The following is a 19,320-nucleotide window of genomic DNA, read 5'->3' as shown; positions in this document are numbered from 1 at the left end:
GAGTGGACTCTACAGAGGACGCCAGCGAGTGGCAGAAGGAGTCCTTGGCAGGTCCTGCGTTGGCAGGCCCGATCCCAGCTGGAAACAGGCGAGGCAGTGACTGGAACACCAAGCGGAGGTGGACTGCACAGTCCCTAAACGTTGCAGAGACTGCAATAAGCCACAATGCGCAAAAAGGCACCACAGAAGCAATGAAGAAGCCAACTGCTGCAGGAAGGAGACCGACCCCATTCAGCATGCGAGCTAGTTGAATAGCTAAGTTCCGGGAAGCAGCCGTGCAGACTGCTGAAGATAGGTGGGAGCTGGCAACAGAACAACCAGCCTCCCTCATTAACATATCCACAAAATACAAAACAGAAATAAAGCGAGCCAAAAAAGAAAGTTGCGACAACAGAATAACGCAAGCCAAATCAGGAACTAAGGAGCTTTTCACAATCCGGAAGGAACTAGAGAACCCTATCCCAGTCCCAGATAACTGCGACAAAAATAAAACATGGTGCTCTAACATCCAGAAGTCCCTAAGTGATAAAATTGCCACACTCCAAATCAAATTTGACAAGATAAACTAAACATACCTGCAACAACCATCCAAACTAACAACTCACCTACCAATGCCAAACCAGAACATAACTAACTTCACTAAAGTCTCCATACTAGAAGTCGAAAAAATAATCCTATCTCTGAAACCATCAAATTGTCGAGGCGATAACTGCCCGGCTCAAATAATAAAAGACGCTGCCCGAGACCTATCCCCATTCATTACTAAACTTATCAACTCTTCAGGCACTATACCAAGTAACCTTAAGGAATCTTGGGTCCTGCCGCTCCTTAAGAAGAAAGCACTAGACCCAGCAATACCAACAAATTACAGGCCCATCACTACGGTGCCCATTCTACTAAAGATTCTAAATAGAGTGGCCCATTTACAGATCCAAAAATTCTTGGAGATGCACCATCTCCTAGGCACTAGGCAATCTGGATTCAGACCACAACACGGTACTGAAACAGCACTCCTCGATCTCAAAGCCCAGGTCGACGAGCTGAGAGACCAAGGAAAAACAGCCTTACTCCTCCTCTTGGATCTCTCAGCAACATTCGACCTGGTGGATCACAAAGTGCTCTGCAACCATCTAAAATTAGCAGCTCATTCTCGCAACAAGCCATAGCTTGCATTAAATCATTCTTAAGTGAGAAAACAATGAGGGTCTTCTCCACCTCAGTAGCTGCCAACCCTGTGCCCATCACATGCAGTGTGCCCCAGGGATCTTGCGTCTCCCCCACCATGTATAACATTTTTACTAAGCCTGTTTGATGATTTAGACCATCTGGGCGTCATCTACACTAGCTATGCATATGACACCCAGATTCTCATCCCACTTTCTGGGGATTACAAACAGGATTTAGCCTTGGTGAACAAGATATACCTCATCATCCAGGCATGGATGGCCTGTCATGGTCTATGCCAGAATGATGACAAAATGGAACTCATCATAATGGGGTCTACACACAACATCAAGAAACTCAGTCAAGACTACACAACCTTCGTAATAGATGGCCACATAATCAAAGTTGCCAAGGAGGTAAAAACACCAGATTTTTACCTCAACGCCAGTTTAACTTTAGCAAAAAAAGTGAACGCTACAGCCTCATCCACAGCCTACACTTGTAAATTTAAATCGGTCAGCTAAACCCTACCTCTCTACAACTAGTTGCACCATACTGGCACGAGCACTCGTGCTGTCCAAACTGGATTACTGCAACACTCTCCATCTAGGTGTGAATAAATACATCACGCAGAAAATCCAAATACTGCAAAACAACACCCTTAGAGTGGCACTAGGAATCTCCAAAAGAGAACATATCTCAATAATCAGCAGAGAATCTAATTGGCTATCCACAACAAACAAAATTAAACTTAAAACGGCATCCCTAACATTCAAAAGTCTCAATAATTTAACACCCAGCTACCTCTCAGAGAGGATCAAAAGAAGAATCACATCTAGATCCACGAGAACTGCCTTGCAGTTCCCCCTTTCAAAATGACTACAATTGGAGTGAACAGCTTCCCGGTCAATGCTGCTCAATTGTGGAACTCCCTCCAGCCAACCTTAAGACTTGACCAAACATACCCACACCTCAGATCAAACTGCATCAAGTGGCTCACAGAAAACGAACCATAGGTGAGCCTACCAACCAACTGACCAATAGCAAAACCGACCTTTCCACTGTATCCATCTGCTATGTAAATGTATTACCTGCTATATTGTCAATGATCTGCACGTTTTTGTCATTGATCTGCACGTTTTTGTCATTGTGTAACCTTGTAACTTGTAAGCCTAAAGTATTCTCATCTTCACGCCCTGATACCTTCGGGTCCGGCGCGCCTTATAACAAACAGAAGACAGAAGATCTGCTGTAGCATCAGCGAGGGCAACAAAGACGCTAAAGAAGACCGGTGAGTTTGCCTGCCCATTAAAGGTGACCCGGGAGCGCTCCGAGCAGGACATTAAACAGAAAGAAATATTTTTAAATATGAAACAAATTAACGCAGTACAAATGTGCCAAGGGTGCAACTCTCCTTATATGAAACCCCTATCGGGGTAAACTTTAAAACCGCACTGCCAACAGCCAAGAGGCTGCAAAGGAGTAAAATAAAGGCGGCAAGGGCGCAACTCCCCTTATATGGGACACCAATTGGGGCAAACCTGTAACTCGCATTGCGAACAGTGAAAAGGCTACATAGGAGTAATACAATGGCGAAAAGTGCGCAATTCCACTCTTATGGGACACAAACTAGGGGGAAACCTGTAATCAACATTGCCAAAAGACTACAAAGGAGTAATAGAGAGACGGCAGGAGGGCTCCTCTTATATGGGGACACCTGTAACCCACATTTTGAAGAGACTATGAAAAGAGGCAGCCATTGCTCAACCCTGCTCACCTAGGATACTGGTGTGGAGAATCTAGTAACAAATATTGCCACTAAATACAATTGTAGTAGGAGTTTTACATTCTGGCAGAGAGTAAACCAGAAATGCTATCAATCGTAGTTAGTCCAGGCAGGCGAGTGGACCAGGAAAGAAGATTCTTTGAATCTGTACAATTGTGGTCTGGTGAAAAGAACTTGTTAACCAAAATATTTCATTTGTTTTATTTATCGTACATTTGTAAGGCGCTTATAAATCAAGTAAATTGTGTTTCAAAGCACCCACAGGGCAACGGGGAGGGAACATGGGAATAAAAGACAAATATAGTAACAATGAAGAAAGAGAGCCGGTCCTACTAGGCCTTCTGAGCATTCAGAGCATTCAAGTGTAGGGAGAGAGAATGGATGAGAGAGGAGTAGTAAGTGCTAGGAGTACCAGAGAGGGAGGTGCTAAGGAGTAAGTTGCTAGCAGCTGTTAGGTACCTGCCAGAGAGAACTTGGTAAGAGTGGTCAAATGCCAGTAATAAGTGCCGGCCTGTGAAATAGCACTGGCTAGTGGGCACCCCAAGGCAAGTGCTGGGAGTAGGCAGAAGCTGAAGACGATTGTGTGGGGGAGTAGGAACCAGAAGGATACATAAGGGCCCTGATCGCCTACCTCAGCGACTGTGGCGTTTAAAGTGTGGCATTACCATAAGTAGTTGCTGTGTTATCCTGACAAAAGTATTCCATTTGAAGAAGAAAAGTGACATGCTGATAATTGCTTTACATCCTATGAAAAATTATTGCATTGATGTATGAACTTGTGTTTTGTGAGAGCCATTTGCGTAACCAAGAAGGATATTGGAAAAGATAATTGCTTTGTGGAACAAGTGTTTATGAAAGACATTTACTTTAACAAGTGGCGGTCGCATTTGAAGGAAAAGGTATTTTGTGTTGAAATAAACATAACTTTGTTGAATCATAACTTCTCCAAGGGTATTCCTGCTTTATTCCAAGGGAAGATAATCCAACCCTGGTTCCAAGGAGTACTCTCAAACCCTATAAATGTGAACTTTTACACTACTGTATTAAATTGAAGACAGCCAAATATTCCAAGTGTTATTTTGTTTGATGTATTAGTCAGAGACCTTTGGACACTAGGTTATCTTCCTTTAGTTGAGTTTGCTAGGTAGGTATATCCTCATTAGGATTGGGAAAGATAGGCGTTTATCTCACCCTTTTTCATTTAATAAATGGCAAACATTAAGAAAATGTTACTTTTGTGTCCGTCTCGCATTTCTGACTACTCGCCCTTCCTTCCAGCTCTTCAATCACTGCAATCCCCAAGAGGAGTATACTCACACCTGCCCATTAGGCAGGTTGTAAGGCGTTCCTCTCTGAATGGTCGAATGACTGCAGAATGGTTCATCTGGCAACGTTATAAAAGGACTTTCTCTTCACCTGGGTAAAATGTAAACTCCAAGTTCAACCTTTTTTTGTTTTGCATAGGTGTTTCCCCTTCAACATGCAAAGCCGGCCCACCATCAAGAAACGCAAGTAAGGCTCCTGCGGTCTGGGCCTGTCCAGGCATGATCAGCTACACCACCACTGGACCACCCCTTCCACACACGCTTGCCTCAGACCCCCCTCCTTTATCTTCCAGTCGCAACCCATGTCAACAACCCTTCCACAGAAATCCCCAAGAAAGAATTGGGACCACGTGGCATGACACCCACACCTCTCGTCATGCTCTGACCACATACATACGGCCATCCACCCAGCTCCTTGCTGCAGGTAAGCAAGCCCTGGCTTCAGCTAACTGAATTATGTGCACCATACTCCACCTCACCTGTACCACCAACCCTCCCATCCCACCACCAACACACTTCCTTCCACCCCTCCTCACAACCCCAATGAGCGCCTGCCACAGATAAGCTCATCACAATAAACACCACCACATACATCCCAACTCTACCATATCTTGCGCCCTCCCAATCCCACTCCCCTTGTCCCACCACTTACCCTCAACCCCTACCAAGACCACCACAGCCTACTACCCATCCATTCACTCACTCAACCCCTTCCATCACAGCCACGACTTGACCTACAAAGACTCGCCAATTTACGTTCCCACACCTACCCAACTCCATACACGCGTCCACAAGGATATTTACCTGTTCTAGGCTTAACCAGGACGCAAACACTATCCTCCCGTACCACATCACCTCTTCTGTCACCCCAAACACAGACCAACTCCCCAAACACCAGATATGTGACCCCGCCCTCCCCACATTCCCTTCCAACACTGTCCACCTCAAAGGCTTCCTTATTAATGTGCACACTCCCTATGCAACCACTCCACAGATATTCTCAACCTCACTGATAAAGAACAGATATCATAGCAATCACACGGCTTGGCTACTTAATGCAGCTGACCCAACCCTCTCCCTATCCATTCTCAGTGAATACACCATCTTAAGGTCTGATCGACTCTCCAAACCCAGATGTGGAGTAGTCATCTTCAAATCCACCACGCCCATCAGGGAACTCCCCCACACGACCAGGGTACAAACTCCTACTCACCAAACTCCCACTCCAGCCTCAAACCACCCTCAACAACCTCCTTCTCTACCGGCACCATAACAATTCAAGCTTCCCGAAACAGATATACCCCCTGCTCTTGACACCCATCATCAAACCAGTGACCAAGCTCATCCTCCTCAGTGACTTAAACCTAGTCTTCAATGATCCCACTGATACCAAGTTCACCGCCCTGCCACAACCCTCTCTGAGGTGAACCTCGGTCTTGTCGCCCACCCACATCAAAGACTGCATTCCTGATTGGCTTGTTAACTTCAACACCAACACTGCCATCAACCACCTCCCATGGACAGACCATTCTATGATTGAATACAACCAATCACACTCTCGATCACTCCAACCAAACCCCGTTACCCATTCAAGCCCAAAACACCTGCATCCTCCTTAAAGAAATACTAGCACCCACCCTGTCATTCTTACTTACAGCCCACACAAGCAACAGCAACCCACACGCCATAGCCAATTGCTATAACTTCACATTTCTAAAAGCACTAGATTCCCATGCCCCGCTCAAAACTCAGATACATAAACAAACGCGACGTAACACTTGGTTCTCAGAGGACCTCCACTACCTCAGCATGAAATAAACGTGCACTTTAACATCGCTGGAGAAAACATCCCACTACATCCAACAACAATAACTTCACTTCCACTGTCAAAGCATACAAATCTGTCATCATATCCACCAGGTCCAACATCTACAACTCCAGAATCACCAAAGCCAACTTCAACACTAAAGAGCTCTTCAAAATCCTCAAGGAGTTTGAGAACCTAGCACCACCCACCTCCAACTTCCCTAAAGATTGGTGCATTACTGTAAAAAGCAGCCCTCACTGACAAAATACACAAACATGGAGAGAAAACTATTCCCCAAAAATTCCAGCTAGCCCCCAAACCTCCCCACAGAACCTTCCGAATTCCACTTCACTACCTCTATCCCCTTCCAATTCTCACTAGTCACCTCTGCAGATGTCACCAAAACCATATAGCTCCTTAAGCCAACCAACTGTAAAAGAGACATCTGCCCTGCACACATCATTCAATACTGCACACACACAAACTCTCAGCCCCATCATCACTGACTTCATCAATGCCATATTCAACAGAGGGACCATCCCCACAACTATCAAAGATGCCTGGGTGATTCCACTACCAAAGAAATCCACCCTCGACCACTCCCTCCCCACCAACTACCACCCAATCATCACTGGTACCAATCCTCCTCAGAATACTAGACCACACGGTCTACACTCCAATCCAATCCTTCCTGGAACATCACAACCTGCTGGGATCCCAACAATCAGGCTTCAGACCCAAACACAAATCTGAAACAGCCCTCTGATATCAGAATAGAGCTAGACGGCATCTGTGACACAGGCAAACTAGGCCTCTTACTCCTCCTTGATCTCTCTGCTGCCTTCAACCTTGTTGACCACGACATACTCTATCAACACCACATCACTAAGTTCCACTTCACCCCACAGGCAACTACCTGCATGAAATCCTTCCTGAGTGGACGCACTTGCAGAGTATTTGTCGGCGAACTAGCCGCCAACCCTACCCCAGTCCCCTATGGCGTCCCACAAATATCTTGCATCTCCCCCATGCTCTACAATTTATACACCAAACCCTTATTCGACTTGCTAGACAACCTTGGCATCACATACAAACTTTCCTGATGGCACCCAGTTTCCCCTACACATCATGGGCAACTACACCAAAGACGGCACAACCATCAACCAGATCTATAGCATCATCCAGACCTGGATGGCAAGTCGCCACCTCTGGCTCAACCATGAAAAAAACTGAGCTTCTCATCGTGGGATCTCCCCACTGCATGAAGAATCATGACACTGCATTCTCACAGCTCAACATAGATGGCACCCCTATTCCGGTCTCCAAACATGTAAAACCGCTTGGGGTCTACCTACATGTATAAAAATATCAATGGCTTCACGTCCTCTGCCGCGTACACAACCATATCTCAGCAGACCTCTTCTTTCACCCGACAACTGTCTGACTCTCGCTAGAGCAATTATAGCAGCAAGCTCGACTACTGCAACGCTCTACTTTATGGGAACCTCAACCAAAAACATATACAAACTTCAAGTACTCCAAAACAATGCACGCTGAGCAGCCTGGGGAATAGGATATACTGATCACATCTCTCATGCCAGATGCAAAGCCTATTGATATTGATATTTTATTTCTATCGCGCTCGGACACAAGTGTTTCAGAGCACTGCAAGGGAGGGGAGAACAACACAGCAATCTTACTAGGCCATGTGACATTGAGAACGCGCAAGTGCATGGGAGAGGGGTGAAAAGTGCATGGAAGGGGGAGAAGTGGAAAGTGCGAAGCAGAGGAGAAACAGATAAACATATAATAAATAATAAAGGCAATAAACAGTGGTAGTGCAGCTAGCAATTTGCAAGTGCTAGGTTTAAGGCAGCAGACAAGGTAGGTCTGATAAGTGCAGGAAGAAAAAGGGGGGCTGTATGGGTACAGATACAAAATCCAGTGCAAGGGGTGGCACGAAGGCAGTGCAGGAGGGTGGAAGGGTGTGCAGGTATCTGGGCCCGGAGGACAGAGGGTGGCCAGGTGCACAGTGCCAAGAGAGAACAGATCAGCAAGGGAAAAGGGAAAGCGAAGGCAGAAGAAAAGAGGATGGTCTTGAGGTGCTTCCAGAACCGGATATGGTTCTCCTCAAGTTTTAGAGTGGCAGGGAGGCTGTTCCAGAGGGAGGCTCCAGCCGAAGACAGATCTACCCCCAGCTCGTTTCTTTGAAAAACAACTGACCCTGAGGGAGTTAGAGGTAGAGGAGCGAAGAGCTCGAGAGGGGAGGTATTTGCGTAAGGATAGCTGAAGGTATTTTGGCCCCAGAAAGCCTTTTGGACAATGCGGAGGGTTTTGAATTTAATCCTTGCATCCACTGGGAGCCAATGGTGAGATTTCAGTGCTGGAGAGATACGATCCCAGGGCTTGCAGTCCTGTTCTGGATTAGTTGCAGAGGGCGGAGAGTAGAGGCAGGTAGATTTGGAAAGAGGCTGTTACAATAGTCCAACCTAGAGAGAACCAGAGTTTGGGATACCATGAGCTTATGGGGGAAGGAGAGGAAAGGCAGAGTACCTCTGAGGAGGCGCAGTAGGAAGTTTGACTTTTTAGAGACCTCAGAGATGTGGGCAGAGAAGGAAAGGGTGGAGTCAAAGATGACCCCAAGGTTCTTCGCCTCGCAGGTGGGGGTAGGAGGAGGGCGAAGGGAGGCCGGCCAGAGAGTGAGGGGAAAGGATGGTGAAGGTGTGCCCATGAGGAGGATCTCCGTCTTGCTGGCATTCAGACAAAGATCTTGGCGGCACACCAATCTTGAATGGCAGTTAGGCAATCGGAGATGAGGGAGGGAGAGGAGGTGGCCGAGGGCAGCCTGAAATGAGTCCAGCGTCAAAGCTGCATCCAAATGAAGATCCTGACAACATCCACTGCTGCATCCATGGTACCGGTCCGTCCTACCTCAACCACCTCATCACCAGAAAGAGCACCCCACGTACTCTATGCTCATCCTCCTTCTCTTCCCTCCTCACACCCAGATTAACCAAGAAACGAGCAGGAGGATCCAGCTTTACGGTCACTGCAACTGGAACTCCCCCTCCGCCCCCACACATCAAAAACAAACAATCCTCCCTAATATTCAGAAAATGTTAAAAAGGTGTCTTTTTAACAAGTATGACTGAGGCTATTCTCAGACCCGACATCCTTTCCTTGATACATTTTGTATGATCCGACTCATGTTTCTCTATCTGCATTGGTACAAGCGCTGTGATACACTCGGGTTTTGGTGCTACACAAATGAAACATAAAACAAGACAATAAAAAAATGTGTGAAATAACATCTGCGTTGATTATAAATGTTGGGCATGTACAAAAAAATCAAATAAGGCCTACCACATTTTAAAAATAGTGAACCTTTAATCTAATACTTTAAACTACCCCTTCTGGTTAGTGCTTCATTACCATCCCAAATGCATTCACAGGCTAAGTCTAGTGACACAGAAGTAATTCAACAAACAACTCAGTCCCTCCAAGATTTTCCAGCATTGATTTGATTTTTTGCAACAGTAGGATACTATATCTGTATTTTTCTTGTACAGTAATCCAACTGCACAGACTCTGCTCCAACACGTTTGATGAATAGGGAACTGAAGAGACCATTGCACAATTATTTCTCCTCTTTGATGTTTTAATTACATAATTGACTTGAAATAAAAAAGAATCAAGGATAACGTAATGCGTTTGGAAGTATAAAGGAGTCTGTGCATAGGGTTTGCATGTTCCAATGTCGGACACCACGGGTATGTTGTATTTGGGTTGATCACTTTGCACCAGTGTACCCATCCTGCTAGCTTGAGTTTTTCTCTTCTTCGTCAAATATGTCTCTGCTCTGGGATTGTGGGGTGCTCACAGTTGGCTTTGGGGCACTTTGGCTCTTCTGAGGTAACTGCTTTGTTAGAGCTCCATAAATGCCCATTGCCTGGTTAGAGGGACACAATATAAGAAAATCAGTTTAACATTTGACAAAGAGTTCCAGCAAAAGCAGTAAAAAGATCAACACTCCACAAGTATAAGGAACAATTTTCACAGCTTAATGTTTTAAGTCCCCTTTTGGAAATGGCCCTAGTGCAAGCTACCACATTATGCTTGCCTTCGTGAGAAACCCAAGGGTGTTCTCCCAAGTAGACATCGGGAAATCCTTATTCAGGTGGCCTGGGGAGGGCTGGTGCTCTCAGGTCCCAACCCTGGGGGTGGACGAGCGAGAGACGACCACCTGGATAGGGGTACCCAGGGATATGCTCAGGGGAATGCCCCAGATGAGACGCAGTATGTTACCAGGGGAGAAGATGAGGAGAGAGATTCCCGAGACCTATATGGGCTGTGCCACATCTGCCCCCCCCCCTCTTCCCATTAGATCTCTCCAACAACCCCCGGTGCGTAATCAATCCTCCAAAGTCCCAATATCTATTACACCCAAAAAGCATAACTCACAGAATCATTGTTTCACCGGTCTTCATTCAAGTACTCCCCATCCTTCTTCCTCCTGTCCCTCGGATTGTTATTTTCCGTATTCCCAACCTGATCAGACAAAATACGATTCCCACAATCCCCTTTGTTCATGTCACGACCCCAGCTATTCCCACTTAACCCGCAATCCCTACCAATCCCGTCCCACCGATTGTCGTCTTCCAAAAGCCCAACTTATTAGGAAAGACCACTACTGTTCCCACCATCCCCTATGTTCTGTTCTTCATCCCGGTCATTATCGTTCATTAGACAAACCTTCCTTATCCTGTCCCGTAGGATACTCTGACACTCCAACCCCCCTTGCCCCCCTTTTCGGCACAAATAGACGGACTGAGAAAATGGACTGATGTTAAACAGGTCTACCTGACATGTCCCAACCCGAAGGTCAGGCAATTGACTCAAATCACACACACTTGACAGTCCTTTTTCCTCACAGGGATAAAAGGTGGCGCAGGAGAGTGCAGTACGAGCAAGGCGCGCATGGCAGACAGCACGACGAAACAGCTAACACACAGCAGTTCAAGACAAGGAGAAAAAGGCAGCAGGCATCAAGAGGGTGGCGAGGTGAGAAGTGACCTTGCCCTTTTCGACCCAGACCCGCAGTGCCTTCGTGGAAGACAGACTAAGACCGCAAACAATAGCACAAGTGTCCTGCAGCAGATGTCAACGGGGAAAACCTATGACGATAAGCAGGAGCAAGGGAAGCTCCCACACCCGTGGTACAGCCAGGCGGTTCATCACAGCCGGTAAGTCGAGGGGAGAAGCGATGAGAACCGGGCTGTGTTGAGAAGGAATTGCAAAGTGGCAAGTTTTGAACTAAAGCTGATGAACTTTGAATAAACTGTAAAAAGTGTGTAGGGGAGACCAGCAGCAGAGGGAAATCGGCACCACGTGGGTGCTAACTCAAGAGACTCTGGTCGATCCCCATAAGAGAGAAGAATAAGTTACTTACCCCTGGTAACTTTCTTTCAACTGGATGCTCCTCCAACGTATTCCTCATCTTTGACATGTAATGTCCAGCTTCGAAAACATTTTCTGCAGAGGGCGCAGTGCGTTGAGTCGATGTCTCTCAAAGGCCTCCATCGAGGGCGACGTCATCAGATGTTCTAATTAGCGTGCACGTTGCCCTCAGTTCTGTTTTCCCCTCTTCGTGTATCAGAAACGCCCATAACCACAGGCAGGACAGCACTCAGCCTTGTAGGAACGAAAGCTGTAATAGCGTGGGAAATTCAAAAGAGGGGTAGGTTGGGAGGGCGATTAGGAATACGTTGGAGGAATATCCAGTCAAAAGAACATTACCAGGGGTAAGTAACTTGTTCTTCGAATGGATTGTGGCCTCCAACGTATTCCTCATCTTTGACAGACTCCCAAAGCAGTATCCATGATAGGAGGGTGAGAATTTAGACATGCAGAATTTTCAGAGGGCAGTATCAAAAAACTGCCTTACCAAAAGCAACATCCTGAGCGTGGGAAGTATCCAGAGAGTAATGCTTAGTACGTGTGAATGGATGATCACGCTGCAGCATCACAGATGTTCTTGATAGGGACACCTCTCTGCAGGGCAGTCGAAGTGGCCATGCCTCTGGTGGAATGAGCACGTAAACCATCAGGAGGGTCCTTGCCTGCCTGTCTGTAGCATTCGGAAATAGCGAGGATGATCCACTTAGACAAGGTCTGTTTGGCAACAGCCTGGCCTACTCTGTATCCTGTATACCCTAAAAAGAGCTGGTCATCCAATCTCAATTCGGACATCCTGAAACATAAAAGCTTAGCGTTCTCCTAGGGTCCAACCGATATAGTCATTCCTCTTCCTTACTAGGATGCGGAGGAGGATAGAATGCCAGTAGCACTATTTTCTGCCTTAAGTGAAAATCCAACACAACCTTAGGCAAGAAGGAGGGTTTCACCCGCAACACAACCCTGTCCTTGTGGAATATATTAAAGGGTGGCTTGGAAGAAAGCACTTGCAACTCGCTCACTCTTCTTGCAGATGTAAGAGCAACCAACAGGATTGTCTTAAAGGTCAACAACTTCAATGGACATGAGTGCAAGGGTTCGAAAGGAGCACCAATCAGGAACTTTAAAACTAGGCTGAAGTCCAATACCAGAACCTGAAATGTAGACGGTGGGAACATATTTGTGTGCCCTTTCAGAAACCGAGTGACCAGAGGAATCTTAAAATAGGAGCATTCCTCCGATGAGCACTTAAAAATAGAAAGCGCAGACGGGGGCGCTGTTGCGCGGCTTTGGAAATGGCTGCTGCCTGACGGGCTCTGGCAAAGGCCTCAACATCCTGCTGAATATCCTCCAGTCTGGGTGCCAGCTCGACCTGCGGAGTCCCATTCCTACCTTCATGAACACGGTGGGCTTCCTTTGCGACCAAATTTGGCAGCACCGACACGCAACAAATTTCACCAGCGACTGCTCTGTGCTGCTGCGACTGACGAATCCGAGCCGAGATGTGCAAAGGGAAGACCCCCACTGCACTGCCCATCGTGCCGTACCTCCCTGATCCTCCTGGATGGGTTGGACTTCCCCCCTTGCCAGTGGCTCTGACTGCCTGGCCCCCCCGCCTTGGGTTCCTGCCGGGCGGGACAGGATACATGTCCCTGCCACTCATCGGACGCACTGCGGAGAGGCAGCGCTCCCAGCCCCCTGCCCAGCCTCGCCGGATTGTTCTCATTTGCTGCGGCCGTCCCACTGCGGCGGAATTGCCCTAACTGACATGCATGGCAGCGGTCCTGCGGTGCTCAGTGGGTGAAGCACTCCTCCCGCCGACTGCGTACTGGAGGCCTCCGCACTACACTGGTCTCCTGTGGTGGCCCCCGGGTGGGGAGGCTCAACTCCGTCCTAAAGACCTGAATGGGGTATCCCCCCGGAGCAGCCCCTGCCCAGTCTGACACTGGCCCCTCTGCCATCGCCGAAGCCGACCAGGGCTGGTGTGAACGACGCAGGACCACCTGCAGCTGGGGGCTCCATGAGCAGATCCTGGACATCGAACGGTGCCTGCTCCCATACTTGAAGCTGCGAACTCTAGTGCTGCCGACACCAGTGTCATCGGTGGCTCTGAGCAACGCTGCAGAAGCTGAGAAAGGAGACAGCGGGCTCTTGCTCGAGGGGGTCCCTATTTCGGCAGCCCGTGGGCATGATACACGACATTACCAACCCACCTGCGGTAAGTGGCAGAAACTGATTGTGCGCTGTGGCGTGACTCCCAGTGTGCTCCTCTTCCCAGCCCCAGTGCCTGCAGACCCTGCCCGGTGCTCGCCGGCGGGGGAGCCCCCTTCCCCCAGCGCCAAGCCACCCCAAACCCCGACAACTTGCACAGCCCTATATACAGGGCCAAAAAAGGGCATATGCACCATTCCACACGCCATGAGAAGTGCCATGGACTTTTAGCAATTGAGGCAGTGGCGACATAACAGAATAAACCCCAGTCGAGCAGCGTCTCTTGGCTGAGGATACCAGGAGACTGCAACAAACATTCATAAGTCGCCCTGATCCGGGTCCATCAGCCCCCAGATGTACAAATAAGGCGCTCAGGCACGCCACCCGGCTTGTAATCATATGGACCCGGACCCCTTGGGGCTTCACAATCGATTTCTGTGGGTGGGCACGGAAAACCTGAAGAGAAGTATCCCACCAGGTGGTGTCGGCAAGCACACTCTTTCCCCCTGGGGGGGGGGGGGGGGGGGGGAGCTCCAGCCCCCACAACCCTGCCCCCCCAGTGACGTTGCTCCCACTGTCACCACTTGAGAACCGGGAAGCTCAACGAGGAACAGCACACACATCAAGGGGGGGGGAGTGGGAGGGCGGGGCTCCGGAGGGGCAGAATAACCCTACCACGCCACAATCACCTGATTGGGAGGGTGGATCGCTCTGGGCCACTGGTTGGGCCCTCTTTCACGACAACAGAATCACATGCCATTGAGGGACTGTGAACAAAAACGACACTAAGATTGAGCTGCGACAACTCTTCCTACCCTCATCTGCGAGATATCTGGTCAGCCAACATTACCAGCTCTGACAATATTACAAGACAGCACCCGGAGGCAGCGGGGAGGAAGCTTGGCGCAGTGGCGGATGCGTAGTGCACTATCCAGCATAACCTGCTATTAACTCCCCTGAAACCAGCTAATAAAATCATACTTGCACCCCTCCCGACAGATATCAACAGGCTACCAGCGGGCCCGGGACTGGCAATGGGCGCCTGCACCACTTACAACTTGGAGACCTGAAAACTCAAAGCGCAAACAGTCTCTGACGACCAGCGGACCGTTGGCGCCAACAGGCAGGGGACCCTTGGTGCCTTCAGAAACACATTACTGCACGACACCTCATCTCTATGCTGCAGTGGCCTTAACTCTGTCTGGGAACCACGCTACGACGTCACTGCTGTGAATCATCCTGAGATTAGCACTACTATGGTAAATCCTAAAAGGCAAGCCATGATGGATCAGTTTGCTCACTCTGACCAGCCATGTTCATCTGCGGCTTACCCAAGCCAACCACAGTCCCAACTTGACATGGCTGCCTTGAATCAGACACTACTGGCCTTAAAGAGCAGTACAGATAACATGGGGGCAAAAATTCACGCTTTAACATGCAAAGTTGACGTATCCGCCATCCAAATAGATAAACTGTGCGGGCGCATGGCTAACGTTGAACAGCAGATTGGGGATGGCGAGGAAAGGTCGCCACCCTTCAGCGGGAAACAGTGAAGAGGGTATTGGCCAAGAATGAGGATTTGGAAGGCTGCTCCAGACGGAACAACGTCCGTATACTTGGCGTGCTGGAGCCAACTGCCATCGAAAATATGGAGAAATTCGTTGACACTGCTTGTGGAAATCCTGGGCAATCCTCTACTGACTGCGCTGTTCATGGTCGAAAGAGCCCACCGGTCCCTAGCCACCCGGCCTCCACCAGGCACCCCTGAACACCCAATAATATCCAGGATCTTTAACTACAGGGACAGCAACATTATCCTTCGCTCTGCCAGGGAAAGGGCCGAACTGCGCTGGGGCTCCTCCACCATCCGATTATTCCCTGACTTCAGCCCAGGAGTGTAGGACCAGCGGAAAACTTTTCAAGCAGCTAAAACAACCCTGTGCAACCCGCCAAGTTTCGAGTGCAGCATAATGGGTCCACCGTCTTCTTCACCTCACCTGAGGCTACGGAGTGCTTTGCATCGCACTTACCGGATCCTGGTGGAACGCCTGGTCACGCCCTGCATCGCCCATGAACATTCACAACGGTAGGATGACCCCCACTTTGTTCTCACATCAATGATTAAATGAAGACTTCGGAGCTCCTCGAGCATGGCCCAGAAGCGACACCTTGGAGGCCGTTGCCACAGGGAGAATTTTCATAAATGTGCCAATTCCCTTTATCTTAGAGACCACAAGCTCTTTTGCTGAACTTTGGGACTCTGAACTTTTTAATCCTGTTTGTTTTCTGTGTTCATTTCTTTTGGTTATGGCGTTTTAGACATCTCCATAGGCATCATCTTTTTTCATGTGTGTTACACAGCACCCTCAGTGCAGTGACAAAAGGATGTCTTTTTAGACTTCCCAAAGGTTTAAATATCTTCTCTGGGATAAACTTCTGTTTCCCAGAGAATTTAAGGTTAAATTGACTAGTAAAATCTTTTAAAATTCCTAGACCCAGCACACACTATCTTCCTATAGAGTGCTCGAGGGGTTATAGAGTATCCCGTGTCTAGAAACTCATGTAGCAGTTAAATGCTACCCTTTCCTCTCGAAATGACTGGTGTCAGTGGTTTTACAACAAACTACCATGATTTTTCCCCACAGCGAACACCGGTAGCTAAAAATCGCGGAAGCCATGTTTTTCAAGATGGCGCCTTAAGCCTCTTTGTTTCAACAGGTCCTGGTCTTCTTTTTTCGCCATTTATTTTTGGAAAGGTCCTTCTAGTGGTGCTTAGTCTCCTAGGAGACCCAAATGTACTCTGGCATGATTGGCTGGCTGACTGTCCGGCAAGGACAGCCACCCTGCTGGGTGAGTGACAGCTAGGCTGGAATGAAAGGGAGAAGACTGTTTAAAAGGCGAGTCTCGTGGGCTGGAAAGGATCGACCACTGGAACGAAAGAACCGAAGACGAGCTGGAAGAGGACGGCTGCTGCAACTTCTGGACCGCTGGTTCGCCCGGTGAAGCCCTGCTGCAGGTCCGAATTGCCAAGTTCATGTCGACAGAGAAGACCCTTCAAGGACGACTTCTTCCTTTGAGTTGGTGGTGCCAATCAACTCTTAAGCCACCTGGATACCATTCTCGGAGCTGGTTAGGATTAACCAGGGGGGAGGACACCAGCTTGTGTGCTTGAATTACAGCTACTGGAACCAAAGTGACTCCATTTTGTCCGCGTTTCCCGATGATCCCCGTGCAGGAGTCCCCCAACGTCCTCCCTCTTTGTCCCCACGACTGAGGCTGAGGAACAGGGAGATCTGCAGGAACTTCCGGGAACCAACGTCTTCTGCTGCATCTTGTTCTTGATATTAAGATACTGTGCCAACCCGAAAGAGAACTTACCTCTCGCGGTGAAAGTTTGGGAACCTTTCCCAACTTGCAGGCCTAATCAGCTTGTGACCCAACATGTGATTCTTTTTCGTACAAACTACTTCTGAGAACTTTGGCAAAGACTTTACCGTTTACTTCAAGAACTGTTCTTTCCTATCCGAGACACTAGTCCATTGACTTTGGCCTAGGCCTATTGAACTGAATCGAGTCCTCTAGTAAACTAACACTATCTGCACTGCCTAAGAAAGTATTTGTGATCTATTCTGCTAAATTGTGCCTTTTTACTCCCATTGAAAGTAATTGAAATGCCATTTTGCTCCTATTTCAGGGGAGCCTAATTTGTTCAGAAACTTATTGGTTTGGTATTGAAGTGTGTTTGTGTATAATATTAAGTTGCCTCCTTCTAGTGAATGTTTTCTAAATGATTGTGTAATCTATTAAGTGTTTTACCAAGAAACCTTGAGTGTAAGCGTCTACTTGAACCACTGTGATTGTAAGACCTCTGTGTAACTTCTTTTACTGCTCACATCCCCTCTTGAGATAAGCCTGGCTGCTCAGCTCGCTACCACAAACTGTGTAGTACAGACTTATACCAAAGGTTGGTTTTGCTTACACCTGTAGTCCTAATTGGATGTGGTGGTCCCAGAGGGACTGCATGCAATTCTGCCTAATCACCATCAACTCTCAACATCAAGGTGTTCAATGTCAAGAATTGAGCCAGGGACTGGCCATCAAGAGATTCCCTGTAGTAGGGATAATATTCTATACTAAGAAATTCGCTGCTGAGGTCCTCAATATTCAGGTCAACATTGTTCTATGTGGTAACCACAGGAATGCCTGCTAACCACTGTGCCACTCCAGGAGGAGGAAAATATGCCATCTGACCACAAGACACCCAGCAAACCCACTGCATAGACCTGCATTCCGGAAGCTGACATTTCATGTGTCTGGGTCAGAGGACATCGTCTGGCGCCCATGGAGCCAGCAGCTTGCACTATAAGCTGTAGATGATGTGTCACTAGACAAGAGCGACTCCACTGCACTCTCCCTGGATTTGACTAGGACATTACCTCGTTAGGAGACGCCTGTACCCCACAATGGTACCCCCAGTTCAGCAAAACTGAACTAGTTCAATTTACTTGTGCCTTGAATGATGGTCCTGAAGAAGATGGCTCATTGCACCAACGCCATCGAAACCGGTCGACCTATGTGGTCATGAGGGCTCTCATGACCAATTCTGATATCTCCCACCACATCAGAGAGATACTGTCTTGAACAATTTTTTCTTGCACACTCACATCCTTGGAGTGAGCAGTTTTTATAAGAGCCGCTTTAGCTTTTCAGCTTTTTAATCTTGTGTTTTTGCGGGTGGGTATTCCATTTGAACTCGTTGCATTCCAGTTACTGAGACCCACGGGCACGATTAAAATTTACACTCAGTTTGGAATACAACCAGTTGACCACTTAGATTGGGTGGCATCAGAATCTTATATATCTTATATACAGTTAAGTCCACTGCTGCAACAGCCATTTGGAAATACCCTGAATATCCGACATTTGATAAACCCGACATATGCCATAAGCATAGAAGGTTAGGGACAGCTCTCTCCTATATCACTCTTAGATAGGCGTTACACCACGCGCCACCAAGGGCAAGGAACCCCCGATATGGACGGGGTGTTCTTCCCCAGGGCGAGTTCTGCTTGCCGGATGCCCTTCTTCCCTTTCTCCAGTCTGAGCATTTATAGAATAATTTTCTAATTGTTGTTTTTTTTTTTTTAACCACTACCCTCCTATAAATCCATTGTGTTTTGTGCTACCACATTGTATCCCGTTAACGGTTTAAAGGATGACAACGGCTCTGCCCGTGTCCCCTAGCTTTTACTAGCTTACCCTGTTTGAACACTTGGCTCAGAGGTTACACATTTAGTCCCATGGCCCCTCCACAACCATTTCAAATGGCTAGATTAACTACTTTGAGGGACTTTATCAAGCAGGATACGGATTCTGCTTAGACCCGATCGGAGGTTATATTCATCTAGACTCCAAGATGCTTTGTCAATGAAGATTTCTTTGACAGACTGCTTTCTTACGTTTGCAGAATGGACTACGAGAGCTGCCACAAAGTTCAACATCGTGAAGCTGTTGTGTCCTCAAACTTAGATAATTTCTGAGACAGTGCTGACAAAAGAGGTTCCTTGTCCACA

The 19,320-nt window shown here is 47.9% G+C and overlaps 1 protein-coding gene across 1 annotated transcript in view; it reads right to left on the bottom strand.

Annotated features, from left to right (window-relative positions):
* Positions 1–9,449: 9,449 nt before the first annotated feature.
* The window catches only part of STOML2 (stomatin like 2), a 392,482-nt gene continuing 382,611 nt past the window's right edge, over positions 9,450–19,320 (bottom strand). The window contains exon 10 of the mRNA XM_069626806.1: positions 9,450–10,031. Coding sequence (XP_069482907.1) covers positions 9,900–10,031 — 132 coding nt within the window. The 3' untranslated portion in view covers positions 9,450–9,899. The remainder of the gene's footprint in view (positions 10,032–19,320) is intronic.

Source organism: Ambystoma mexicanum, chromosome 6p, assembly GCF_040938575.1.
Source record: "Ambystoma mexicanum isolate Mex_15411 chromosome 6p, UKY_AmexF1_1, whole genome shotgun sequence".
Taxonomy (NCBI): Eukaryota; Metazoa; Chordata; class Amphibia; order Caudata; family Ambystomatidae; genus Ambystoma; species Ambystoma mexicanum.
The sequence above is the reverse complement of the archived record's forward strand: the minus strand, read 5'-3'. Positions and strand labels throughout refer to the sequence as shown.